The sequence below is a fragment of the Coloeus monedula genome, assembly GCF_965178545.1.
Source record: "Coloeus monedula genome assembly, chromosome: 21".
In the NCBI taxonomy this organism is placed as follows: Eukaryota; Metazoa; Chordata; class Aves; order Passeriformes; family Corvidae; genus Coloeus; species Coloeus monedula.
The window spans coordinates 6,102,578-6,128,346 of NC_138801.1; the positions used below are offsets into that span (position 1 = coordinate 6,102,578).

Sequence of the window (25,769 nt, forward strand, 5' to 3'; positions counted from 1 at the left end):
CACCTGCCTGGCTGCTCAAGAGCCACCTCTGCACCCCGTTTTGGGCATGTCTGGCAGATGTGGACACCCAAAAACCTCTGAGTGCCAGCCCTAGAGGAGGGTGCCCGCCCCGTGGAAGAAGCTGCCAGCCCTAGAGGAGTGTGACAGCCCTGTGGATGAGGTTGTCAGCTCTGTGGATGAGGCTCAGCCCTGCAGACAGGACTCTGCCATGCACATCTGGTGCTCAGCCCCTGAGGGTTGAGAGGTGGGTGGCATTGCTGCCAGCATGAGCACTCCCCACCAGCTGTTCTCTTGTGCTGGGGACATTGGCGTGCTCCATAGGAGTGTCTCCATGCAGGACAAGGTGGCCTGGACCCAGCAAGGATCCGATATCCATGTCTCCCGTTTCCAGGGAGCTGGTGGTTCCCATGACCAGGATGCTGGCAGCCACCTCTGCCACAGCTCTGTCCTTGGCTCTCTGCACTCTCCACTTTGGGGACCAGTTTCGAACAGCCCCAGATCGAGCTCTTCGTCCTGCACCTGAACACAGCCATGGACGGGGGAGGAACTCGGAGTCCCCTGAACCGGACCCTGAAGTCCTCCTGCCTGGCCATTGCATCCCTACGTCACAGCCGCGGCTGCAGGAGCAGAAGTGCTGCTTAACTCCTGACGTGTTTAAGCACACACGGGGCACACGGCAATGCTCTTTAGGGCCACCGGCACCGGGAAGCGCTCGGTGCTCCCGGGCCACGACGAGGGACAGCCGGGGAGAACATGGCGGTGGCGCCGCGGACTGCAACGCCCACAAGGCCCCGCGCGGCGGCCGGCGGGTCACGTGACGGCATCGTCGGGTCACGTGGCGGAACGGGTGGGACGCGGTGCTGTAGCAACGGCGCGGCCGCCATGGCCAAGCAGTACGACATGGTCGAGTGTCCCTTCTGCGACGAGGTCTCCAAGTACGAGAAGCTCGCCAAGATCGGGCAGGGCACCTTCGGGTGAGTGCCGCGCCGGCCCTGGCCCTCCCCAGCCCGGCCCCGGCCTTCCCCGGCCTCAGGCCTGCAGCCGGGGCCCAGCCCCGCGGCCCATCCGCGCCAGCCCCGGGTGCTCCTTGCTCCGGTGTCCTTTCCCCGGTCACCCCTCTTGGCTTCAGAGAACCAGTGTGGCTCTTGGGCCCTCTTTTCCCCAACCTGAGACTCCGCTCTCAGTTGTGGCAGAGCAGAGTTAACCTTGAAAACAGTTATGGTGGGGACCTGTACCTTGGCTCCAGATGTTCACCTTGGCTCCACATGTGCAGCCTGGCTCCAGATGGGCAGGTTTTTGCTCAGAATATGCTACGTTACTGAAAATCCTTGCAAGGCTGCAGGAGCTCTGGGCTCTCTGTTGGCTCAGTGAATCCTGAGGGCCTTTGGCTCGGGGGGAATGTGGCTATATTGGCTCAGCACAGAGTTCTCTGTATGGTGCTTTAATGTGTCTTGTTTGGGCTTGCTCCTTGTCAGGAACACCTGGCTCCTTTCTCCTTGTGCTGATGCCATGAAGATTTTTTGCCTTTTCTTTTACACCCCTGTTATACCTCTTTACAACTCCTGTAGTCTTAGTGCTTTTTGCCTACATTCTTAGACTTGTTTGTTCAGCTAAGAGACTCAACATTTTAGAAGCTTCATAGGTAGAAGATAGTGTGCCCCCAAGGTCCTCTCCAGAACGCATTCTGTAAACGAAGATAAAACCATCCAGGGGAAAGCTCCTTGGGGAGGGGGGCTCATTCAAGCTTCTAATTGGGGAATGTTTGATAGATATGCTAATTAGTAAGACCTATAATGTTATACCAGATCTTTTGGGGGTGTGCATTGCGGGGTGCATATCGGTGCATTCGACCTGGATGTAGTGTACCTAAGGAGCCTTAAAATAAATACCAAGGTAAAATCCCTTTTTTCCCTTCTAACTGTGTTTGACTCTTGATTTTAAGACCAGGAAAAGGCATCATGAACTGCTCACAGATTTCTTTCTGTTTTTTTTTTACAGGGAAGTTTTCAAAGCCAAACATCGCCAGACAGGCAAGAAAGTAGCACTGAAGAAGGTGTTGATGGAAAATGAGAAGGAAGGGGTAAGTGTGGGGCATGGCTGGATTGGGCCTGTTGTCAGCTGGGCTGCAGAGGCACATGGCAGCATTGAAGGGACTGGGCTGCATGGGATGTCTGCTGGGAAGTGACACTTCCCATGTGTTTCTTCTCTTCTGGGAAACCCCAGCACAGGGCTCCACACTGGCTGTGTTTGTGAAAAAACTGGGTGATGTGTGAAGCACATGCTCAGGGGTTGGGGAGAGAGTTAACACCTTAAACAGCGAAGGTAGCAGCCAGAGAGGCTGTTCTGCAGCTCAAGCTGGGCTGTATCATGTCCTGGTGTGAATGTGGAAGCTGAGGAGAAGAGGGCAGGACCTGCCAAGATGCATGGTCACACCTCTCCTGTTCTCTAGGCAGAGATGGCCTGGTCTCTTGCACCTCCAATCTCCATTCTCTGTTTCTCTTTTCCAGTTTCCCATCACAGCCTTGCGAGAGATTAAAATCCTCCAGCTGCTCAAGCATGAGAATGTTGTGAACCTCATAGAAATCTGCAGGACCAAAGGTACTTTGCGGGGTCTCCCTTGTGTTAATGATGGCTTTTTTGAGCCCTGCTGAGCAGGCAGGTGTCTTGTGCTGGGAGTGGGATGGTCTAGCTGAGCACAGGCCTCTGTTCCTGCCTGTGACATCAGGTGACAGGTCACTTATCTTGGAAAAGAGTTTCTGAATGAGTCAGGATGTTGCTGAAGCTCGGCTGGAAAAAGCTGTAGTAGTCCTGCCAGGATATGCCTGTGCCATGGCAGTGAATGCTGCCTGTGCTGGGATACTCCCTTCTGAGAGGCTTTAAATGAACCAGCACTGGAGAGACTTTGGAGCAGAAGCTCCTGAGCCTGGAGCTGCCTCTCTTGGTTGGCTTGTGATGGTTTGTGGCAGCTCTGAGCTGATGACACAGCTCCAGCTGAGGCTCACTCAGCATCTCTTTCTGTGCGTGACGTAACTGCTCGTGCTGGGAGGACTGGGATTCCACATGGGCAGTTCTGAGCTGCTCTTCCACCTCCTCACTCCCACCTGGTGCCATGTGCCCCCACTGCTTTGCAGGCTCAGCACACCTGGCCTGGCTCTGCTTCCAGTAAAACTGCTATATAACATTTGCTAGAGTTTATACATCATTCTCTTACATGGATTTGCACTGGAAAAATACTTTGGAAAGTGACAGCTGATGTTACAGGCTGCCCTTCCCTAGCCAGTCATGTCAGTGAAATAAAAACAAAACTGGCCAGTATCCGGTGTTTTTTAAAAAATCCAGTCACTGAACGGGCAGAAATCTGTGGCCTAGCACCGGGAAATTCAAGTTACTTCAGTACTCAATTGTAGATTAATTGTGTAGATTACTGTCTGCATAGGTATGAGTAAAAACACCAATGACAAGTTAAGTTTTAATTCGCTGTGTGATTAAAAGAGCTGTGATGATTGGGTGTCTGGCATACCAAAAGTAAATATTTCTGTAGATATGTCATTTGTTCCCTTTTTGCTTATGTTTTGTTTGTATTCCAGTTTTCATCCAAATCTACCTTGACCTCAGTTTACAGTAAAGTAGAAATGTTTCATTTACCATTCTCAAATGTGAGGCTTTTCTCTTTTTGCCTTGGAAAGGTGTGTTTGTGCTGTGTCCGTGTGAGGAGCTGCAAACCCAGTGTAGCAGACACCCTCCTGGCTGGAGAGGAGAGCAGTGTGCTTCTGTGGGGGCTAAGCTTTTCCAGTTGGAGATGCTGATCAGCAGGTTTTGCTGAATACAGCTGATGAAAATCAGCCTCTCTTTTTAATAACATTTTGCATGTGTTCTCTAGGAACAAGATTGAAATCGATTGCTTCACTTGAGGTCTGCTGTCATTGACTTAAAATTGCAGTTGGAGTTTTATGTCAGTTTGATCAAGATCAGTCCATTTTTGCAGATGCTGTTTGAGGTTGCAGGAAATCTCACTTTTTAATGTGAGATTAGGCAGATTTTCTGTGTTTCTGCATTTTTCCCAGGGCTGTCTTGTGGGTGCCTCCTCTATTGCTGGTGCTTGGCTGGCAACCACGGCTTGCAGGGAGGAAACCCCACAGCCGTTTTGTGCCCAGAGCAGCACAAAGTGAACCTTTCAAAGGTTGCCATGCTCTTTCTTTGCCTGTCTGATGACATCCACTGCACCAGTCCTCATCTCCTGTTCTTGTGTTGCTAGATTTGCTTAGTTCTTCTTTAGGAAGGACCTTGAGGCCTGCAGGCTGTCTGGTTCTCTGTGTTCCCGTGCCCTGAGATTCTGTGTAGGGGGTGTTGTATGAGCAGCAGGGTGGTGGGAGGTAAGAGGAGCTATGACCTGGTGAAAGATCCTTTGCTGACAGCCCCTCTGTGCCTCTCCTGCAGCCTCTCCGTACAACCGGTGCAAGGGCAGCATCTACCTTGTGTTTGACTTCTGTGAGCACGACCTGGCTGGCCTTCTCAGCAATGCCCACGTCAAGTTCACACTGTCAGAGATCAAGAAAGTTATGCAGATGCTCCTGAATGGACTTTACTACATCCACAGGAACAAGGTAATGGGACAGACTCCTGTTGTGCTCAGAGGTGGCTTTCCAAGGAGCAGATGTCTTATTACAGGCTGGAGGGAAATCCTTGTTTTCCACTTCTGCAGCCTGAGCATTGTGCTGGCCCCAGGCACCCAAGGAGGGCACTTTATTCACTTAACTCTTCAATGTCTGTCCTTGTACAGATCTTGCACCGAGACATGAAAGCAGCGAACGTCCTTATCACGCGGGATGGAGTCTTGAAGCTGGCGGACTTTGGGCTGGCTCGAGCTTTCAGCCTGGCTAAGAACAGCCAGCCAAACCGCTACACCAACCGCGTGGTGACCCTGTGGTATCGGCCCCCAGAGCTGCTCCTAGGTAGGAGGAGCTCTAGGTGGGCTCTGCCGGCTTCTTGGCCCTTCTCAGCCCTCTGGGAGACTAACTCAGCATCTCCGTTTAGGGGAGCGGGACTACGGCCCCCCCATTGACCTCTGGGGTGCAGGCTGCATCATGGCAGAGATGTGGACCCGCAGCCCCATCATGCAGGGGAACACGGAGCAGCACCAGCTCACCCTCATCAGCCAGCTCTGTGGATCCATCACGCCGGAGGTGAGGGTGAGAGCAGGGATGAGGTGTGGAGAGCAGGAGTGTGGGCAGAGTCTGGGACCAGGCACTCGGGCCTCTTCCCTGCCCTGTGTGCTGGCTGCTGTATGCTCCCAGCAGTGGAGTGTGCCTGCTGCTGCTGGCAAGGAGGCTTGAGAATCTTCTAGCCTGTGTTTTGGGGTTGTCACTCACACAAACACCCTAAATATCTGCTTAAAGAAGAGTGGGGGTTTTTATTCTCAGGTGTTTTGCATTGGTCACCTTGAAAAGCCTCTTGAATTCTGTCTTGTGATTTGCGGCATCAGCTCAGCTCTGGTGTGAGCACCCGGCCCCTTCTCAGCTTCTCCTTTATCAGCAACTCGTCCTGCCCTCTTGTGGGGAGCAAGCTGAGGGATCTCAGCCCGGACTGGGATCTGCGGGATGTTGTGCTGGCAGCTGCAGAGGCCTCATCCTGCTGTCACATTCATTCTGTAAAGACACTGGATGCACTTTCTTTGGCATGTAGATACCTGCTGTGGTCTCTTCCAGATCTAGATAAGTGCTGGTGATTGCAGCAGACTTTGCTTTCTAAAGATAAACAGTGCCACATCCAGGTGATTATTTAGCAATCAGTTCTCACTTTATCTTTCTGGATGTGGTAGCTGGCTTGAACCGTGCTGTCCAGTACTCCTTTTGTAGGGGAACCAGAAATCTTGGAGCATCGTTTCAGCACCAGGAAGACTCTGCCCTGACTTGTCCACATGTCTCCAGGCATAAGTGCAGCCTTTAGTGCCTATTTGTTGCTGTGAGAACAAGGTCTGCCAGCTTGGAGGTTATAAAATAGAATTGTTACTTCAGCAGACCTCACCCTGGTTTGCCTGAGGGTGTTTGAATCAAAAATGGCTTGTCCTTTCCATAACTATTTCTTGCCAATGCCTTTTCCTGCCCCTTCCCAGGTTTGGCCAAACGTGGATAAATACGAGCTGTACGAGAAGCTGGATCTCCCCAAGGGGCAGAAGCGGAAGGTGAAGGATCGCCTCAAGGCCTATGTCAAAGACCCCTACGCGCTCGACCTCATCGACAAGTTGCTGGTGCTGGACCCCGCCCAGCGCATTGACAGTGACGATGCCCTGAACCACGACTTCTTCTGGTCGGACCCCATGCCCTCAGACCTCAAAAACATGCTATCCACCCACAACCAGTCCATGTTTGAGTACCTGGCCCCACCACGCAGGAGGGGTGGGCACATGCCCCAGCAGCCGGCGAACCAAGGCAGGAACCCAGCTGCCACCAACCAGACTGAATTTGACAGAGTGTTTTGACATCCGGTAGGGTCCTGGCTGGGCTTCCCTGCATTGATCGGAGATGTCCTGGCAAGGTCTTTTTGTCTGGGAAAGGACTTTTTTCAAGGTGAAGTGACTGATGGCGTTAACAGATCTTGGCCATCTCCTCTCGGCCACCTCAGAACTGTGTGACTTGGGGAGGTGACACCTGTGAGCTTGACATTGTTTCCTTGCAGTTTTGTCTCAGAACCTGATTTTGTTTCCCAAAAGTCTGTATTGGTTACATTAAACTTGCAGATCAATTGTTACGGACCTGGTGATGGAAAAAGTGTCTCCGTCCCTGCTGGGGCTCTTGGCAAATTGTGCGGGGACTGGCAGGACTGGGAGTAGCTGCCCTGCGTGGAGATGTCTCAGCTCTCTTGGTCTGTTGTAGCTCCTGCATGGAGTATCCTCTGAGCACTGAAGCGTTGATGTAGGACAAGGCAGGTGCTTTTGAGTCATCAGATGTGCCTTGGGGAAGGCAGAGTCACCCTAGATAGCATGACTAGCTCTCCATGGAGACTGGGATCTAGCCTAAAAAAGGGCTTATTGAGGAAATCAGGGAGGTGGCAGGCAGAGCTGGATGCTCCATGTGGCCAGGATTTACAGTGGGAATTGCTGGTCTCTGTGACAGCACGTGGCATCCATGCTTTCTTCATTGCAAACCACGATTGGGAGTCATATTGGATACACCCAACCTGCTGTGGGCAAGCACTGGCCTGTGCCTGAGGTGAGACCTGCCCTGCTGTCTGCAGGGATTTCAGGATAGCGTGGCAGGGCTGGGCACTCTGTGCTGGGAGCAGGGGGACACTCATGTGTCCCCTGCTCTCTCCTGGAGCTCTTTGCATGAGAGACTAGAACAAGACCACTGCCTTCTTTGGGTGCAGTGACTAGCCTGACACTCTGGGATGACCTGTGCACACCTTATGCCAGAACTTGTCAGGATCAATTCATAGAGAGCAAGTGATCCTCCACAGCTGCTCTCTGCAGTTTCCCATGGCTGTCAGCTGTAGCCAGCCGTCTTCTCCCTGAACCCCATGGATGCCAGATCCCAAGAGTCAACATGGGCAGCTGGTGATAGCATTTGGCACTTGGTAACTTGTCTGTTAACAATAAGTGACAAAAGCTGTGTCGTGGGTAGTGTAAGGTCGTGTGAGGAAGCAGTGGTGAGTGGGGCTGTTCTCAGGATAAAAAATGGGCATGATAAAAGATATGTACAAGGTACCTCTGTCTGTCTTGGTTTTGGGCTCTGAAACAGTGTCTGTTTGCGGGGGGGACGACTTTATTTCTTTGGAAAAATAGTCCATTATGAGCAATAAGCCAGTTGACTTGTGCCGTTGTGGATAAACAGGGTCCTGTCCCAAACAGCTGGTGTGAACCTCCTGTCGCTGTGCTGCCTAAATGGACACAGCAGCGCCTGCACGACAGCACCTGGCCTTCCCGAGGGCACTTCGGGCTCGGGCACCCTAAGCCCCCTGTCCTGCTCCTGGGCAGCCGGTGGTGGTGGGGGAGAGGGGAACAGCGCAATCCGCGCTGCGTGGATGAGCCCATCAGTACCGCTGCCACGAGCAGAGGAGGCTGCTACGGGCAGCCTGGGGGCTCCGCCGGCACCGAGAGGGGGCGGTGCTGCCGGGCGGGGGCTGCGGAGCTCCGGGGGGGTCCCTGTGCCCCGGCTTGGGCGGTGGGGGCTGTAGGGCCATGTGCCTGTGCTGACGGCTTGAACGGCCTCGAGACGGGTTGTGCCTGATGCTACGTCCTCGTCCTCTCCCTGTCCCGCTCGGGCCCGCCGTGCCCTGCCGCGGTGCCGGGACTATCGCGGGGCGCTCGCCGCCCCCGCCTCCCTCCCGGTGCGACGTGGCGCGCGCCGCCCGTTGCAAAGATGGCGGCGGTGGCGTCCGGGGAGGGGGGGCGGCCCCGCCCCTTCTCTCGGCGGCGCGCGCGGTTGGCGCGGGGCGGCGCGCGCGCGGCGGGGATGGTGGCGCGGGGGCTGCGCGCGCTGCGCGGGGCGCTGCGGGCCGGGGGGCGCCGCTTCGGCACGCGCCCCGCGCGCGCCCCCGCCATGGACTACCAGGTACTGCGCGGGGCCGCGCACCGGGCGGGCCACGGGGCCGCGATGGGGCTCCGGTTCCGCGCGGGGCGGCAGAGACATCTCCCCTCCCGACCCCCTTCTGCCGCCGCCTCCCGCAGCCCCGGGCCGTGCCGGCTGCCGCGCGCCACGTGTCTTCGCTTCCTGCCCGGGTCACCCCGCAAAGCGCCGTGCCCCGTGGCAGCACGCGGGTGAGCCCGGCCTGCGGCGGCGGCCGCTCCGGTAGCCACGGCGTGTCGCGGCCGCACGCGGCTGCGCCTGCTGTCGTGGGGGGGTGATGGCGGTTCCCGGCGTGGAGCTCCCCCCGGGCGGGCGGGAGCGGTCCCGCTCCGCAGAGCTGGAAGCGCCATCGGTGCCAGTGCCACTGCCCGGTGGGCCAGGGTCCGGCTGCCTGGGTGGAGTGTCTCCACACTGGGGACGTGGGTTGGTGCCATGCCGGGTCTCCCCTGTAGCCCACGGCGTTGCAGCGCCAGGCTCACGTCCCCTTGGCGTGGGTTTGGCGGGCTCGGTGACCTCTTGTCCCAGGTGCCCCGTGCAGGTGCAGCGTTGCTGCTTCGTTAGCGCCGCTCATTAAGCACCAGCAGGATGGGTGCGCACTGGAGCGCGTCCCGCTCCCGCCGGCGGCGACCTTGTCCCACTGGGCAGCCGTGGGTGCCGGCGCTGGGCTGTGCTGTGCCCCACCGCGGGGCCAAGGGGCACCTGGGGAGGGGCGGGTAACCTCTGCCCATAAGTAGCCTGTCCCCGTGACAAGGTCTGGTGCTGCCGGCACGTTTCCGCGGCACCATGGCGGAGATGCTGCCGGCGTGGGTGACCAGTGACACCGCCGAGGGGACTGAGCCTGAAGGGGTGGGTTAGGGTGCAGCAGGGTCTGGGCAGACTGGCCCCTGGCTCTGTGGGGGTTGGCATGGCCCCAAGGCTGCGGTGATGGGCACCATCCTGATTACCCTGGGGGTCTTTCCAGGATGCAATCCGGATGCTCAACACCCTGCAGACTAATGCCAGCTACCTGGAGCAGGTGAAGCGGGAGCGTGGTGACCCCCAGGCCCAGCTGGAAGCCATGCAGGGCTTTTTGGAGAGGAGCGGACTGAAGGTGAAGGGCTGATCCCCATCCCTGTTCCCCCTGTCCTGCCAGCAGTGCCACCATGCTTGACACTGACTGCCACGGGGATCTCACAGGGTGGTTGAACTCTTACAGGTCGAGGACCTGGATCGACTGAACATCATCCACGTCACGGGGACGAAGGGCAAGGTGAGGCGGGTGGGCGGTGCTGTGGGGGATTGGGGGGCTGAGGGGGGGCTGCTGGTGTCCCTTGCTCTGTTTGCCCCTGCTCTGGAACAGGGGGTTTAACATCTCTGTCTCCTCAGGGCTCAGCGTGTGCCTTCACTGAATGCATCCTCCGCAGCTACGGGCTGAAGACAGGCTTTTACAGGTGGGCATGGGGGTCAGGAGGGTTTTGAGGGGCCAGTGGAGCTGTGCCTGACTCTTCCTCCTGCTCTGTACCCCCAGCTCCCCTCACCTCGTGCAGGTGCGCGAGCGGATCCGCATCAATGGGCAGCCCATCAGCAAGGACCTCTTCAACAAGTACTTCTGGCTGGTCTATAACCGCCTGGAGGAGACCAAGGTGGGGGCAGCAGGGTTTCTGGGGGTGGTCCCTCCCTTGGGTCCCCTGCTCCCAGGGCCATGTGCTCACCCTCACCCTGCTCTGCCTGGCAGGACCCAGTGCATGCCAGCATGCCGGCGTATTTCCGCTTCCTCACCATCATGGCCTTCCACGTCTTCCTGCAGGAGAAGGTCAGTGGTGGTGGCCTCCAGCTTGTGACAGAGATGTCAGGTTGGTGGGGACCTCAGGGAGGGGGGATGTGGGATCCAGCCCGCACTTGGGGCAGAATTTGTGTGGGTCAGGCTATCGTGGCTGTAAACAGGGGATGCTGTGCCAGGTGCATGATTCTCCCATACATAGCGGGGTGTGCTTAGGTGTGTGTTTGGAAGGGGTGGTGGCAGGGACCCATCTCCACCCACATCCCTGAATCCATGGGGACATATGCTGCTGGTGGCTCTGATGGCTCCAGTGTCCCCATGTCCCCAGGTGGACCTGGCGGTGGTGGAAGTTGGCATTGGCGGCACCTATGACTGCACCAACATCATCAGGTAGGAGCTGGCAGGGCTGAGCCTATCCCCAGGGCTGCCAGGGTCTGATGTCCCCACAGTGGAGGGCGGAACAGCAGGGAAACTGCCGTGCTGCATCCCCAGGGCACCGGTGGTGTGTGGGGTCTCCTCCCTGGGCATCGACCACACCAGCATCCTAGGGGACACCATGGAGAAGATCGCCTGGCAGAAGGGGGGCATTTTTAAGGTAAGGAGACCTGGTCTTCTCTCTCTTGTGTTTTTGGGGTGTGTTCCCCCATGTTCCTGAGCACCCCCATCCTTCCCAGCCAGGTGTGCCGGCATTCACCGTGGCGCAGCCAGAGCGGCCGCTGGAGGTGCTGAGGGAGCGAGCCCAGGAGCGGAAGGTGAGTTGGTGGCAGGGGTGTGGATGGAGGGTGCCCCATGGCGGGGGGCTCAGCCTCCTCTCCCCGCAGTGTCCCCTCTACCTCTGCCCAGAGCTGGATGACTTCGAGGAGGGCTGCCGGGCGCTGGAGCTGGGGCTGGCGGGTGCCCACCAGCGCTCCAACGCCGCCCTGGCCTTGCAGCTGGCGCGGATGTGGCTGCAGCGCCGTGGCTGCCAGGGTAAGGTGGGGGGATGGGGACAGGGGGCCTGACCCCACCAGGGCCCCTGAGGTCTCAGTGGGATACCTGTCCTCCCTAGCTCTTGGGGAGCTGAAGGAAGTGCTGCCGAGCACCGAGCTCGTGGGGAGGCCAGTGCCAGTGGCGCCTGCCTTCCGACTGACTGATGCCATGATTCAAGGTGCAGTATGGTCATGCTGGGACCCCCCATCGCCATGTCACAGGGCTTAGCGGGGCCATGCTGGACTCCAGCCACTGCCGTGTGTGCTGGAGGGCACAGTCTGCCTTACACTGGATCCCCATGGGGGTGCTGGTGTTGGGGAAGGTATGAGGGTCCCAGCCATGCCCTGTGTTCCCCCAGGCCTGCGGGACACAGAGTGGCTGGGCCGGACTCAGGTGCTCTCCCATGGTCCTGTGACGTGGTACTTGGACGGAGCTCACACCACCAGCAGCATCCAGGCCTGTGTCCGCTGGTTCCGCCAGGCCGCCCTCAACCAGGACAAGCCCCATGAGTAAGGAAAGGATGCAAGGGGAGGACGCACGTTGTGGGGGTGTGGTGGTGGTGCTGGAGGTCCCCTGGGGGCATGGGCCACCTGCCCTTTCTCCCTGCAGTGGTTCTGAGGTGCGTGTGCTGCTCTTCAATGCCACAGGCGACCGGGACACGGCGGCACTGCTCAAGCTGCTGGTGGTGAGGTTTGGGGGGCACGGGGGGGTCACTGTGCCTGGATGCCTGGATTCTCTGCCTGTCTTGGGACCCATTTTGCTGTGGGTGCAGGGAGCCGTGAGGTGGAGCTGGCACCCTGTCTGTCTGTCTGTCTGTCTTGTCTGCCCACCCTGCTGTCCCGGGGTGTATCCCACCTCAGCTCCCCCCTGCAGGGGTCTCATAGCCCTGGGTGTGGGGAAGGGACTTGGATCACCCCCTGCCCCATCCCCTGTAACCCCACTGGTATGGGACTGGTCCCAGTGGAAATCCCATGGGTGGGTCCTGAGGGTTCCCACAGTGCTGATTCCTCCTGTCTCTGCAGCCCTGTCACTTCGACTACGCTGTTTTCTGCCCCAACTTCACGGAGGTGTCGGTGGCCAACAACGCAGGTGAGGGCTGGGGAGACAGGGTCTCCCACAACCCCCCATCCTGATCCCTCCCCAGCTCCCCCTGCAATCCCTGACTGCTGTCCTCATCACTTCCAGACCAGCAAAACTTCAACGTGACGCTGGAGAATGCCCTGACCCGCTGCCTGGAGAACCAGCGGACGTGGACAACGCTCCTGGAGGAAAAAGTGGGCCAGGACCCCTGGCTCCCATCTCCCCTGTGGGTGGGCGGGCTGCTGCAGCCAGCCCCTACCCGAGGCTCCCTGCTCCTGGTGCCCCCAGCCCCACGACCGCTCAATTCCCCAGCCCTCGTGTTCCCGTGCCTGGCCCAGGCGCTGCAGTGGGTAGCACAGGGTCGGGACCCCCATCTGGCAGCCCCCACAGCCTCGGGGGCTCACCCCCACCCCGCAGCCAGCAGTGGGGCTGTGCTGCTGCGGGAGGCAGCCGTTGTCCGTGTCCTGGTAACCGGCAGCCTGCACTTGGTGGGGGGGGCCCTGCGGCTGCTTGACCCTGCACTGTCCCAGTAATGGGGGACGGGGCTTTGCACCTCTGTTTACTTGAAGCAACACTTTTGCCCCCATTGATGCTCAGAGGCATCTGGAGGGTACGTGGGACCTCCCCACCCCATCCTGGCATGGCTGTTTTCACCCCAGTGCCTTTTGCCTGTGCCCTTCCCGGGACACTGTCCATGGAGGGATGTTCCTGGCCTCCATCCCCTCCGTAGTGAGACTGACTGGGGGGACCCCCAGGGTGTGGGGGGCTGCCTCAAGCTGTGATGAGGTCTCAGTGCCTGGGGGGCTGGTAGGTGGGAGCCTCAAGCTGTGGCAAGGCTTGGCATCAGGGCGCGATTAATTTAACATAGGGAAGATTTTTATTATTGATAAGAGTTTGTAACTTGGACAGGGAGCTGGGGGCGTGGTGGGTTCTGCCCGTTGTTCTGTGGGAGGGCAGCAGCCTTGCACCATCCTCCACAAATAAACCTCTTGCTGCTCCCAAGGGTGCCTGCTGCCTTCTAGGGGGGATGCAGGAAGGGCACGGGGGTCACCCCAAGTGCTGGGGCATGTCCAGGGGGCACCCACTTCTTCCCCCCCCCATTTGATGGGGAGCCTTGTGGGAGGCTTTGGCAATAGCTGCTCTTTTTGCCTCCCCACTGCAGCGGGGGACCCCAGGGGGGTTGCAGGGTGCCCCCCCCCGGCGTGGGCTGCCCTTGGGGGGCCAAAGCATTCACTGAATGAGTAATGGAGGCCCCCTCTGGGCTCGGCCTGAGGTTTGGGGCAAAAAATCAGCTTAGTGGCACTGGGGTGGGTCCCTAAGTCCGTTGGCCGGGGGCTGCGTGGGCTCAGGGGGTCCCGGGGGCGTCAGGCCATGCTGCTGGTAGAGCAGGGGGTGCTCTGGGTGCTGCCGATGCTGTGGTTGGTGCTGCTGCTCTCCGAGGCCGGCGCTGTGCTGGAAACCGGCTGCAGTTTGGAGATGGGACCTGGCTCACACCGCCCGCCACGGGGAAACACCAAGGGGAAACCACACTCAGGGCAAACAGTGGTGGCCTTGGCTCAGTCCCATGGGACCTTCCAGCCCTCATACACAAACCCTCAGGGATCACTCCCCAGCTGGCCCCACAGCCCCTAGGATGGAGATGAGCATGGGGCACCAGGAGCAGGAGTGAGGGCAGATGGCAGAAGGGCCCCCAGTCAAGTAGGCGGGACCCTGAGGAGCTGTAGGCACCTGGAGCAGGGTTATTCCCCTGTAGCATTGCCAGGACTGTACAGATGAGGGCAGTGGAGCAGCCTGGTCTCTGGCTCACCTGGGGACTTTGACCAGGAGGGATAAATGGGCAACCCAGTAAGGTACATGCACGTGGCACCCCCATCCCACTACGGGGGTCCCCAGCGGTGGTGGATACTCACGGGTGTGTGAGTAGATGTACCAGAGCCCAGCAGTGAGGAGTGCCCCGATGAGGAAGGCACCAAAGGTGATGCCCAGGACAGCAGCCAGCCCCAGCCCATGGTCTGTGGGAGGATGAGACTGTCAGCACTGCCACTCCCATTCCCACTGACCACCTCCCTTGCCCTGAACTCACAGCTGAGCGGCCGCCAGGCATCCTTCACTGTCACCTCCAGGACCTTCTCGAAGATAGTGTCGTTCTGTGGAGGTGGAGGTTGGGGTGAGAGGGGGAAGTCGTGCACCCCTATAGGGTGACAGAGCTGGGGGCCCCCAGGCTTTTTGTGGACTGGGGAATGCTGCTCCTGGATCCATCACCCAATGGTGTGGGACAAACCCATCAGGCTGCTACTGCCGATGGGGACCAGCATGGTGGCATCACAGGGTGGGGGGTTACACTGACCTGCAAGCCAGCCTTGCACTTGAGCATGGCAGAGAAGGGAATGTGTCCATCCTCAGGAATGGTGTAGGTGAAGCGGAAGCGCCAGACCTTCCTCCCATGGCTGCTGGGAGGGCCCTCCAGCACGGCCACCCCAGCGCCACGGGCCTCCCCACCCTGCACCAGCAGCACTGGCTCCTTCCCTGAGGCCACCAGCCAGCACTCCTTCAGCTGCAGGTCAGCTGGGTGATCCATCCACCGCATGGATGCCTGCGTGGGGTGGGAATGGGGCACACCGTCATAGTCACTGGCCCAGAGATGGCTGGACTGCCCAGCCTGGGCACCGGGACAGTGGCAGTACCTGCACAAAGGCCTCCTTGTTGATCTCCAGCTCCGTCTGTGGTGCCTCGAAGGCAGCGGTGGGGAAAAGGCGCAGGAAGAGCTCCCGCGGGATCTCGCACTGGAAGCCCACCTGCAAGAGGGAGCAGCACTGAGGGGGCACCCAGCACCCAGCTGACACTGACACTGGCACCTTCTTCCACCCCTGGGCACGGCGGGAAACCCAGCCCTTACCCGCACACTCCGGAGCACTGCATCCTTGGCCAGGCTGAGGATGAGCTGCAACAAGGCAGAAAGGTTGGGTCAGTCAAGTGGTCCCCATTGCTGGGGTCTGTTTTCGGGATGGGATGGGATGGGATGGGATGGGATGGGATGGGATGGGATGGGATGGGATGGGATGGGATGGGATTGTCCCACCCACACACTCCCCCTCCATCTCAGCCCTGGAATGCAGTATGATGTTTCCAGCCATGCAAAAGCAAGGAGGTCCTGGTGGAGAAGCCCCAATGGCAATCACTGAAGCTCTCATGGTCCATCAGTGGGGCTGGGGGCAACACCCCCAGCCAGCCCCCCTCTCACCTCATTGTTGGCATAGCCCCTGCCCTCCAGTGATGTGCCACAGTGGCTGAGGGGGCTTTTCAACATGAAGTGGGTGGCATTTTTCTCTGCCTGGCAGCTGATGTCCCTCAGGGTGATGTTCACCACATCCTTGATCGGCTGGGAGGAAAGCACACTGTAGTCATCCACTGACTGGAGACAGTCCCGTGCCACCCACCCCAAGCACCCAGAGGAAAATGCAACTTTTGAGTGATGTTGGTGGACATTGGGACCCCTCTCCACTCTCCTCACCTCCAGGTAAGACCTGATGATGACGATCTCCATGGTTTCATCTGTGCACTTCCAGGGCTTGAGTGTGCGCAGCACCTGGTGGGGCAAGTCTGAGGGCTGTGTGATGACAAGGGGGGTGGTTGTCACAGGTGTCTTGGCCATCTCTGCAGGACAGGAAGATGAGTGGGGGGCTGAGTGGGAGTGGTGGGAGCCCCCATCCCGCCCAGCCCTGGGGTGCCGGAGGCCTCACCGTGCCCCTGGATCTCCAGGCTGATGTGGGTGCTGGCAGGGATGGCAGAGTAGGAGGCAATGACACTGTAGTTCTTCTCGAAGGCTTTAGCGATGAGGTCCTGCTCTGTGTCAGGCAAGAGAACCCCAGGGAACAGCGTTGGGAATAAGGGCACCATCCTGTAACTCCCAGAGACCTGCAGTGAGGAGGAAAGGGGGGAAGCATAGAGGGGCTAAGTGGAGACCGGATAGCTGGGGGTGCATGAGGCAGGGTTCATCCCAGTTATGAGGGCTTGCAGCAAGGGGGCTGCCACTTCCTCATGTCTAATGTCTCCAAGTACCCTCCTGCCACCCTCCCCATGCCACCAGCATCTCCTGGGCACCTGGCAGACCCCTTGGTGGGGGTGGTGGGGAAGACACGTTCCCCTCAGCCTACCAGTAACTGGATGTAGCACTTCAAGGAGAGGGACCAGGTGAAGTTGGCCTTGCTCTGCAGGATGAGCATCTGGTTGCCGACAGATTTCTCGGGGCAGCTCAGAGACAGGTTCACCTCTTTGATAGGGGAGCTGCAAAACCACAAGACCTCCCTTCTCAGCATTCCCCACCAACAGGTCCCACATCCAACTCAGGATGTGGGGCTCTGCCTTTGAGACACCCTAACACTTTCCCAAGCATCTCCAAGCATATCCCACCACCTGTCCCACTGCTGGCACCGTGGTACCTGGGCTCCGACTGCAGATGGACGATGTGAGCAGCCCTGGAACTCTGGGCGTCACTACGTGAGCAGCTCTTCACCCCGTGGAAGAAGACCTCAGTCTCAAGGTGCAGAATGGCATTGAAGTGCTCCTGGGGAATGCATTCTGGAGGGCTGTGGGCATCTGTGTAGGCGGTGGGGTCATCTAAGTCAAACTGGGCTCAGGGGGTAGGGAGAGGCTCAGGGCCAGAGGCATCAGTCCCCATGGCATCTCCCCGGGGAAGGTGCTTTGCCCCAGGAGGTTGTTACCCTTCTGGAGCAGGAAGATCACTACTGCCCACTCCAGCCCCCCAGTGCTAGCCCCAGCCTCACGCACCTTCTCCCAGGTGGAGCTGGACCCTGCGGGGGTCCTGCAGCTCACTGTATGATGTGATGCCCCCATAGGTAGCCAGAGCCCAGGTCAGCAGCTCCTCCTTGCTGGAGACCATGGGTGGCTCAGGGTTTGGTGCTCCAATGGTCTCCGGGCTGAGGTGGGCATCCTGTGGGCCAAGTGACAGCCTAAGCCAGGGTGAGGGGCAAGGCACATCCCTCCCTTACACAGGCTGGCATGGGAAAGCAAGGAAAACTTTCCCCACAGTGTGCAGGGTACACATGTGAACCCTAAAACAGGTGAGTGTCCCTGGAGCCTTGGCTGGGGGTCACCCTGGATGAATGGGGATTTTCGGGGCCATGAGCTGGGAGCAGCGAGAGCGGCCAGCGGCACGTGGAGGGCTCAGCCCACTTTATTATTAGCCACAAACAAAGCAGGAGGTTTATTTTGCTAACAAAGCGCCTGACCCCGGCTCAGCTCACTGGAGCCAAACCCCATCTCTGACCTTCCTCCCGCCAGCCGGAGGAAATGGGAGCTTTTTCCAGCCCTGTGCGTCATTCCCTGCCTGGCCAGCCCAGTGCTCGGCGCCGCCAGCAATGGTCAGGAGCATCCCCTCCTCCCTGAGGCACCACAAGCATCATGTCTGGTAATCAGGGGGACCAGTGACACCCTTAAACACCCCCATGGATGGCCCCAGCCCTGCTTCCCCCTGGGATTGCTCCCGATGGTCTGTGGCACTCACGGTGCGGATGATCAGGTTTGAGCACGGGGAGGTGATGCTGGCAGAGCAGCGGGCGCAGAGGAGAACGAGCACTGCTGACCGGCTGCAGGTATCATCTCGTGGAGTGGCTGTTACCATCAGTGGGACAGGAGAGGCCTGGGGTGGAAGAGGAGAGTGTCACACCATGCCACCAAGCCCCAACTGCTGTCACCTTCCTGGCTGCCCCCTGAAGCCAGAGGGAGCAAGGAGAGACCTCAGGCTGGCCCTGAGGATGAGCCATGCAAGAGGCAGCCATGGGTGGGTTTAGGGGGCAGGGATGCCACATGGGTGTGTACCCACACTGGCAGGGGCAAACACTCCCTGGCTCCCCTAAGCAAGGGACCAGCGGTATCCCCACCTGGAAGATGGTGGTATCCCCACACCGGTGTCCAGGACACCCCACATAGTGGGGTCTAGGCACCCCCTTCTTAGGGACCAGGGCATCCTTGAGTTAGAGACGAAGTAATCTCTGCACTGGGTACGAGGATGTCACCCCTCTGTGGACTGGGGTATCCCCACACTGAGGACTGGAGCATCCCTGCACTGGGCTAGGGCATCTCCACCCTGGGCACTAGAGCATCCTCACTGTAGGTACTGGGATGTCTCCCACTGAAGACTGGAGAATCCCCACCCTGGCCACTGGGACATTCCCCTGGCAGGTTTCCCAGCCCTATCCCAGCATGGTGCAGCTGCTCCAGCCTCAGGTGCAGAGATGCCTGGGCACAGTGGTGGCACACAACATTCCTTGTGGCTAGCACTCCCTGGTTGCCTCCAGCCAGAAATCCGGATGGGGAAGTCAAAACTCCAGGTGCTAAATTTGGCAACTGCTGCCTGAATAACAGCTCTCAAAGTTCTGAGCCAGGCAGTGGGCAGAGAAAACCAGCCGGGGACTGGGTGGGTGGATGCTGTTGCCAGTGCCGGGCACAGGGCTGGTGGGATGAGGATCCCGGCCTGGCCATGGCCCCGTGGCAAGCGTGGGTGGCCAGGGACCCTGGGTGGCCCCGAGCGCTGGGGAGGAGCTGGTGGCGGCTGTTTTTCCTGCCGCGTGTTTTGTGGCACTCCATTGTTTGGCTGCGCGAGTGGCGGGAGCCTCGGCGCTCCCCACCGCCGCCTTTTCGGTTATTTTTTTTCTTTTTCTTCTCCTTTTTTTTTTCGTCGTGGGGATCTGCTTATAGAAAGCAGCTTCCAGTAATTCTTCTATAAGTGGAGCCGCGTCCCTGCCCAGCTTCCCCTGCGCGCCACAGGGCTCGGTGCCGCAGCCGTGACATCAGTGCGTGTCCCCTGTTGCCGCTGGTGACAACCCCGGGGCACCCCCAGCCCTGGCACTTATCCAGGATGCCAAGGCCAGGTCACACCAGGCTAGGCCAGAGGAGTCCTTGTAAAATCGACCCTCCCCAGCGCCTCCCGGCCTGGCTCCCCCTCTGCTCCAAAAGCAGAACTGGGAGAACTGGGAGGTGGCAGAGAGGGGGGAGTGTGGCGCCGGGTGGCCCAGGGCTGGGCCAAAATCGGGTGCTGGGCCCCAGCCAGCTTGAGAGAAGCCAGGCTGTCCTACAGAGCTGCCATGCAAACCCATGCGCTGGTGCAAACCCACCCAACAGTGCCAGCCAGTACCAGCGCCAGCCCTGCCACTGCCCTGCACCATCCTTGCCCCAAAGCACCCACAGTGTGGTTATAACCCCTCGGTACGGCCATGCCAACATTGGCAGACAGGTTTCTGCTTGCCACTCCTTCCTCCATCCCTCCCTTCATCCCTCCTTCCATCTCTTCCTCCATCCTTTCTTCCATTCTACCTTCCATCCCTTCCTCCATTCCACGTTCCATCCCTCCCTCCCGCCCCAGTGTGGTCACCGTTGGGTACCCGTGGCTCTGCTCAGGTCCTGAGCCAGAACCAGGCCACCTTCCCCAGGGAAATGGAGTGTCCTGAGGTGTCCAGCACAGGAATATCTGCTTGGCAGCATGGGCTATTAAAGAATTTGCCTCTAGTCTTTAAAGCCCCATCAGGGGCAGACATGCCCATGGCTGTGCTTGGAGGAGAAGCTTGGAGAAGGTGCCATGGAGGAGGCTAATCCAGGTCCTTTCACTGCTCCTTAGTTAGAGGAAAGTGTTCACAGCTGGGACACCCTGCCTGCTGAGGACAGTGACAGGGTGACAGTGCTGTGGTGACAGTGTGAAGTGACAGTGTAAGGAGATGTTCTGGGGGGATGCACTGGGACCCCTCTCGCCCACCTTGGACCACCTGACGCTGAGGACATGGACTTCATGGCCAGTGACCAGGGAGCTGTTGCTGACGCAGCCCCGTGGCACCGTGCTGGTGGCATAGGAGAGGATGATGGGTGGCTCCGCTGTCACCGGCTGCAGGTCACAGCCCTCGGCTCTCCCGGGGCCTGGGAGGAAAACAAGAGACTGTCAGTCCCCGCCGCACGGATGTGGGGTGACACAACACGGGCTGACACGATGCGGGAGGGGGTTGAATGTCTGCGCCAGCGCCGACACTGCCCCTGCAGCCTCAGCCCCCAGCCCGGCGTCAGCACGGCCCCACCGCCAGCACAGCACCCCCGGGACCATCTGCTACGTGTTTGCTCGGGGCCTGTCTGCCACCGCCAGCCCCCTCCGCAATCACGTTAATGACCCTTGGATCCGGGCTGGAAAAATCCACTGTCCCCGCTCGGCACTGCCGCGTGCCAAAACTCGCACCCAGCCGCCCAGAAGGCTGGGGCAGTTGCGGAAGCCCTCCCCGCCCCGCATTCCTCCGCCGCAGGAAAATGGGAAGCGCAGGTATGGAAATGGCTGTAAAGCTCATCCTCCGCGGGCGCTGAGGCGTGAGCTTTGCCCCATCCCAAAGCCCCCGGCGGCGCGCGGCGAGCGGGGCCGGCCGGCGGCTGCCAAGGGAAATCCTGAGCGCAAACAGCCATTTGAAGGCCTGATCCTGTAAATCCCCACGTGCCTCGACAGTTTCCTCTGTCTCAGGCAGCCCTGCTGTGGCCGGGCTGTCCTCAACTTGGCCCCGAGGAACCGTCTGCACCCATGGGTGCTCCCTTCCAGGGGGCTGGGCAAGATGGACCCCCGTGGTCACGGATGGGGGCTTTCTATGGGGTGACAGTGCCTGGGATGCTGTGTTTTCCTTTGGAGGTGGCCACTGAGCTCTGTCCCTTCCCACTCCATCTTTTCCCATCCCTGGTGGCTCCAGCCAATGCACAGGGAGATGTCTGGACTGCACTCTGGGTCCACCCAGCCACCCGCACTGGACTGCGGCTAGAGGGTGTGATGCTCCAGGTCACTGAGTTTTTAGGATGCAGCACCTGGCAAAGGGCCACTCGTTCCAAGCCATGCCCATCATAGTGTCCCTGACATGCATCTCACCATTGGGGTGGCCTGGCTGTGGTGCTGGGGTCACGGCACAGACCCCTGGTGACGCTGCTGTGGGCCCACTTATTGTCCAACGCTTCCTCCCCCCAGAATGGCGGCCGTGTGGCCGGCAGCATCGGGAGGAAGATAAACAGCCGCTTATCTGGGCGCCACAGGCTGTGTCCCTCTTCCCTTCCACTCCTGCCCTGACGGCACTGGGCATGGCTGTGTGGCCTCAGCACTGCTGGGCAGAGGACAGGCAGCTCGTCACTCCTTGGGCAGCATCTTGCTGGGAGGTCAGGCAGGGCTGGGGGCCGTGGCTGGGCTCACCCCTGGCGCAGGGCAAGGATGCCAGTGGAGGGGATGCGGGGCAGCAGTGCCAGTTGGGCACTGTCTGTCCCTGGGGAAAGCAGCGGGCTCCAGCATTATGTCAGGATCAGATAAGGGGGCTCAGCTGGGCCGCTGGGGTGATCAGATAAGGGCACTGTTATTTTTGTAGTCCAGGAAAGGGAAAAAAAATTAAAAGGAAGAAAGAAAGAAAATCCACTTTATGTTTTTCCAACCTGCACTCTCCCTTGCTTTGGTGCAGCTGAGATCAGGGAATGGGGATGATCCCGCTGCGGCTCCCCCGTGGGTCAGGGGCTGGGGGGGGCAATTCCTGGGGTTTTGGGAGCAGATGAAAGGCCTGGGCAGAGAGCAACACCGGGGTGGGGGGCGCAGGTCAAGGGTGGCTCTGGCGACGCAGGATGCCCATGGGATGGGCAGCGACACTTTGGCACCCTTGCATCCGGCTGTGTTGCCTCGACACTTGTGTAATGTGCTGATCCCTGTCAGGAATGGGGATGGACCCTGCACTGCAAACCTGAGAAGGAATTCTCATCCTCTGAGCCACTGCTGGGTGTTGGACCATGCTGAGGTGGCACTGGGGCTCAGATGATGGGGTGGATGGGTCCAGGCTTTAGGCCTGACTCAAGCCACATCATTCCTGCCACTCTCTAAGTCAGACAGGTGCCAAGAAGCCTCTCCTCAGACATGGGAGGGGATGACCCAGAACATGCTCACCCCATGGGGAGCAGTGCTGGCCCCTGTCGAGGGGGCACAAAGTCCCTCACCTCTGGAAGCTGGTTGTGTCTGTGAGACACCCTGACAATGCACCCACCAAGAGCACCCCAGTTCCACATCACTGTGCCCACCATGGACATCCCAGCCCCATAGCACTGTGCCCGCTGTGGGCATCCCGGTTCCACAGCACTGCACCCGCTGTGGGCACTCCCAGCCCCAGAGGTTCCTGTGAGGAAGAAGCAGCACCTGGACAAGGTGTGAGTAGCACAGGTAGGCAGGGTGGAGACCATATGTCACAGCTACGCAGGACATGGACCATATAGCACAGATACTCAGGATGGGCACCATATGGCACAACTACCTAGGACAGTGACAATATGGCACAGTCATATAGGATGGGCCTCATATAGCACAGCTGCATAGGGACCATATAGCTTCATCACATAGCACAGGGACTGTGTGCCACAGCTACGAAACATGGGGATCATATAGCACAGATAAATAGGACAGGAACCATAGGGACAGACGCTCAGGGTGGGGACCATATGGCACAGCTATGTAGGACTCAGCCCATACAGCACAGCCCTGTTAGGGTATGTATGGCACAGCCATATAGGATGGAGACTGTCAGGGACAAATACAAAGGTCATGGACACATGGCACTGCTACGCAGGACACAGATGACATTGCACAGGCCTGTAGGATGGGGACCAGATGGCACAGCTGTGTGGTATAGGGACTATACATCACAGACAGGAAGGACAAGACCTCTGTGGCACAACGGCACAGGATGTGGAGCATATGGCACAGTTATAGGATGGGGACTGTACAAGAAATCTACAGAGGACACAGACCTTACTGCACATCTACATAGGGTAGGGACACCATGGCACTGCCATAAGGCAGGGACAATGGCACAGCTATAGGATGGGGACCGAGCCTCACAGTTACACAGGACACGGGACTTACTGTACATCTACAAGGATGGGAATTGTATGGCACAACTATAGGGGACATGGCCCATATGGCACAGCCTTACTGGACAGGGACTGTCTGGCACAGCCATAGGCAGGCTTGTGTTATGAGAGAGTGGGCATCAAGCCTGGCAGTGGGGCCACCCCAGCAGCACCCATGAGCACTGGCCCCAAGGTGACCAGGAGGGACCAACCCAGCCAGGACACTCAGTGTCGCTGGCCCCAACCTCTCCAGGCAGCTGCTGCCTTCCCAGTCCCTTCCCCTCTGTTGGTGGGCCATGTCCCTGAGTGCCCCAGGTCCCTCTCCCCCAGCTCCACCAGCACTGGCGTCCCTCCTTGAAATTCCCCCTGTGGCTTTGCAGGGATCTCAGGGTGGCTCTGACTGCTCTGAAGGCGGATAAGCCCCCAACTCCCATATGAGGCTTTAAGGGTTTTTTCCCATTTCTCATCCCCTGCTCCATCCCCACATCCCATGTAAGGTTTTAAGGATTTTTTCCCATTTCTCGTCCCCACCTCCTGGACAACCCCTCCATACTCCACAGTGCCGGGAAGCCACCAAAGCCACCCAGAGCCCCGTGTGCCACCGTCATGGTCGGGACTCAGCCAGGGCGTCTTCAACACCTCCCACGCCCCGGTGACGCAGCCGGGATTTCGGGGGTCCCAGGGAGCGGCAGGGCTGTGCTGTGTGCGTTCCGGGAATCGGGGTGGGTTTGTCCCTTCCCACATCAGAACTGCTCCCCAAAATTTCCTCTCCCGGGGGGTTCCCGGGGGGGACACTGCCTGTGCGGGGACAGCCGGGACCCCTTTGGCCACCGACCCGGAGTAACCGGTGGGTGCCGCCGCGGCGGCTGTCCCGTCCCGAGGTCCCGTCCCGAGGTCCCGTCCCGCGGGTCTCATCCCTGGGGTCCGGTTCCCTGGTGCCCCCCCGTCCCCACTCACCCGGGCGGCCGAGCAGCGCCAGGAGCAGCGGCAGGAGCGGGACGGAGCGGGGGCCCATGTCCGCCTGCGGCCGCTCCCCGGGAGCCAGCGCCGAGTGCGGGCGGCGGCAGCGGCAGGAAACCGACTCCCTTCGGAGGAGGGTCCGCGGCGGAGGAAATGCCGCTGGCGGCGCTGGGGCCGGGCCGACGGGGCCGGGGGGGGGGCGGAGAGGATGGATCCCCCGTCCCCCGGAGGCGCCGTGCCTCAGTTTCCCCACAGCGCCGTGCGGAGCTGCAGCTCCGGAGGGGCGCACTGGAAGCGCCCCAGGCGGGGGGAGGGCACTGGTACCCGGGGTAGGTGCGTGCAGCCAGGGACTCCCAGGGCTGGCACTGCTGAGGGGAGGGATGGGATACAGGGGTTCTGGTGGGGTCCACCCACCCAAATTATTCCCGAGCTGCCCCCAGTGATGGGGATGAGGGCCTGTCCCAGGCCATGGGGACAGGCGCTGGCCCAGGCAATGGGCAAGAGGGCTGCCCCCGACATTCAGCTCCCACTGCTCCCAGCCAGCAGCCTAGCAGGGCTAGTCTCAGGCTAGTGGGTGCCCCATAGCTCTGGACGCCCACTCTGGTGGGCAGGGGGAAGCCCCCGAGCACTACTGCCTGCCTTGCCTGTACCCTTGGCCCGGCCACAGACGGGGCTGCCCGGACACCCCTACCTGGCAGATGGGCTTGGGGTCAGGAGATCCCTTGGGACAAGGGGGCCTGGGTGAGTGAGTCACGGGCAAGGGGGTCACAGCTGAGCACCGCCGAAGTGGGAGCCATGAGGTGGCTGGGGGAACCCCGGAACCCCCTTGCGCACTCCTGCCCCATTCCTCCCCACACCTCTCTGCTGGCCGAGGTGAGAGCCGGCACACAGCTATCAGTGGGGCTGGGACCCTCACGCCGGGGGTGGGCGCAGGTCCCCGGGGGTGGTTTTCATCTTGACTCACGGTTCACGGGCATGGGGACAGAACGGAACGTGCCAGGGAAGTCAGCGACGCCTGTCCCCAACAGCCAGGATGTCCCCGGAGATGTCGGTGACCCGGGGTGAGCAGCAACCATCTCCCATGACAGAGCACTGCCATCTCCTGGGGACCGCGGGGACGGGTGCTCACCCGGGGATGGGGACAGCGATGGGGACCGGGACATGGCACAGGATCCCCTGGCTCTCCCGCACCCCTCTCCCTGCAGTGACACCGCAGGACAACGACCAAGAGACCCTCGGTGATGGACACCGGGATGATGGCAACCACAGTGTGACAGAGGGAGGGTGACCATGACATGTGCAGCCCCCTGCACCCCATTCAGCCCAGCATCTTCCCCCCTTGCAGCATATGGGATGGCCTTGGGCTTTCAAACCAGAGGAAAAGCATCTAAACCCCAACACCAAGCACTAAGGGCAGTACTGGCAAGAAGGGCAGAGTCCGAGTCCCACTCCTTTGCCCTGGGGAAACTGAGGCATACTCACAGCACACTCAGAGGGCTGGAGGCACAAGAGAGATGGGTCTCCCCACTCCC

The 25,769-nt window shown here is 59.6% G+C and overlaps 3 protein-coding genes across 4 annotated transcripts; 2 read left to right on the forward strand and 1 right to left on the reverse strand.

The window, feature by feature from the left end:
* Positions 1-853: 853 nt before the first annotated feature.
* Positions 854-6,694, forward strand: CDK9 (cyclin dependent kinase 9). Its single transcript, XM_082295055.1, has 7 exons — positions 854-974; positions 1,999-2,080; positions 2,508-2,598; positions 4,438-4,604; positions 4,781-4,952; positions 5,035-5,183; positions 6,113-6,694. Exons 1-7 carry the CDS (start codon positions 883-885, stop codon positions 6,476-6,478), a joined length of 1,119 nt encoding a protein of 372 aa, XP_082151181.1. The 5' UTR covers positions 854-882; the 3' UTR covers positions 6,479-6,694.
* Positions 6,695-9,504: 2,810 nt separating this feature from the next.
* Positions 9,505-13,075, forward strand: FPGS (folylpolyglutamate synthase). 2 transcript variants are annotated; one of them, XM_082295423.1, is made up of 14 exons: positions 9,505-9,654; positions 9,760-9,813; positions 9,930-9,994; positions 10,072-10,186; positions 10,279-10,356; positions 10,652-10,713; positions 10,816-10,918; positions 10,998-11,075; positions 11,145-11,292; positions 11,372-11,470; positions 11,651-11,801; positions 11,902-11,977; positions 12,315-12,381; positions 12,478-13,075. In XM_082295423.1, exons 1-14 carry the CDS (start codon positions 9,538-9,540, stop codon positions 12,903-12,905), a joined length of 1,641 nt encoding a protein of 546 aa, XP_082151549.1. In that variant the 5' UTR covers positions 9,505-9,537; the 3' UTR covers positions 12,906-13,075. The 2 variants fall into 2 exon arrangements, with proteins under 2 accessions (XP_082151549.1, XP_082151548.1); XM_082295422.1 differs by having other exon boundaries at positions 9,528-9,654; positions 11,902-12,381.
* Positions 13,076-13,255: 180 nt separating this feature from the next.
* Positions 13,256-24,358, reverse strand: ENG (endoglin). The gene is made up of 15 exons (XM_082295424.1): positions 24,235-24,358; positions 20,141-20,298; positions 17,897-18,031; positions 17,161-17,323; positions 16,812-16,968; positions 16,527-16,656; positions 16,113-16,287; positions 15,884-16,026; positions 15,614-15,751; positions 15,269-15,313; positions 15,057-15,167; positions 14,720-14,965; positions 14,456-14,519; positions 14,283-14,384; positions 13,256-13,855 (listed from the first exon to the last, which is right to left on the reverse strand). The coding sequence occupies exons 1-15, from the start codon at positions 24,290-24,292 to the stop codon at positions 13,737-13,739; spliced, it is 1,944 nt and encodes a 647-aa protein (XP_082151550.1). The 5' UTR covers positions 24,293-24,358; the 3' UTR covers positions 13,256-13,736.
* Positions 24,359-25,769: the final 1,411 nt, after the last annotated feature.

What these genes read in the sequence shown, in the direction of transcription:
- CDK9 (XM_082295055.1), top strand. Translation starts at nt 883, where the DNA reads ATGGCCAAGCAGTACGACATGGTCGAGTGTCCCTTCTGCGACGAGGTC. An exon ending in TGGAAAATGAGAAGGAAGGG is followed by an intron (nt 2,081 to 2,507) that starts GTAAGTGTGGGG and finishes TCTCTTTTCCAG; the next exon opens with TTTCCCATCACAGCCTTGCG. An exon ending in GCCCCCAGAGCTGCTCCTAG is followed by an intron (nt 4,953 to 5,034) that starts GTAGGAGGAGCT and finishes ATCTCCGTTTAG; the next exon opens with GGGAGCGGGACTACGGCCCC.
- FPGS (XM_082295422.1), top strand. Translation starts at nt 9,538, where the DNA reads ATGCTCAACACCCTGCAGACTAATGCCAGCTACCTGGAGCAGGTGAAG. An exon ending in AGCGAGCCCAGGAGCGGAAG is followed by an intron (nt 11,076 to 11,144) that starts GTGAGTTGGTGG and finishes CTCTCCCCGCAG; the next exon opens with TGTCCCCTCTACCTCTGCCC. An exon ending in AACCAGGACAAGCCCCATGA is followed by an intron (nt 11,802 to 11,901) that starts GTAAGGAAAGGA and finishes TTCTCCCTGCAG; the next exon opens with TGGTTCTGAGGTGCGTGTGC.
- ENG (XM_082295424.1), bottom strand. Translation starts at nt 24,292, where the DNA reads ATGGGCCCCCGCTCCGTCCCGCTCCTGCCGCTGCTCCTGGCGCTGCTC. An exon ending in CAGTGCTCCGGAGTGTGCGG is followed by an intron (nt 15,168 to 15,268) that starts GTAAGGGCTGGG and finishes TCCCTCTTGCAG; the next exon opens with GTGGGCTTCCAGTGCGAGAT. An exon ending in TGCCTGGCGGCCGCTCAGCT is followed by an intron (nt 14,385 to 14,455) that starts GTGAGTTCAGGG and finishes ATCCTCCCACAG; the next exon opens with ACCATGGGCTGGGGCTGGCT.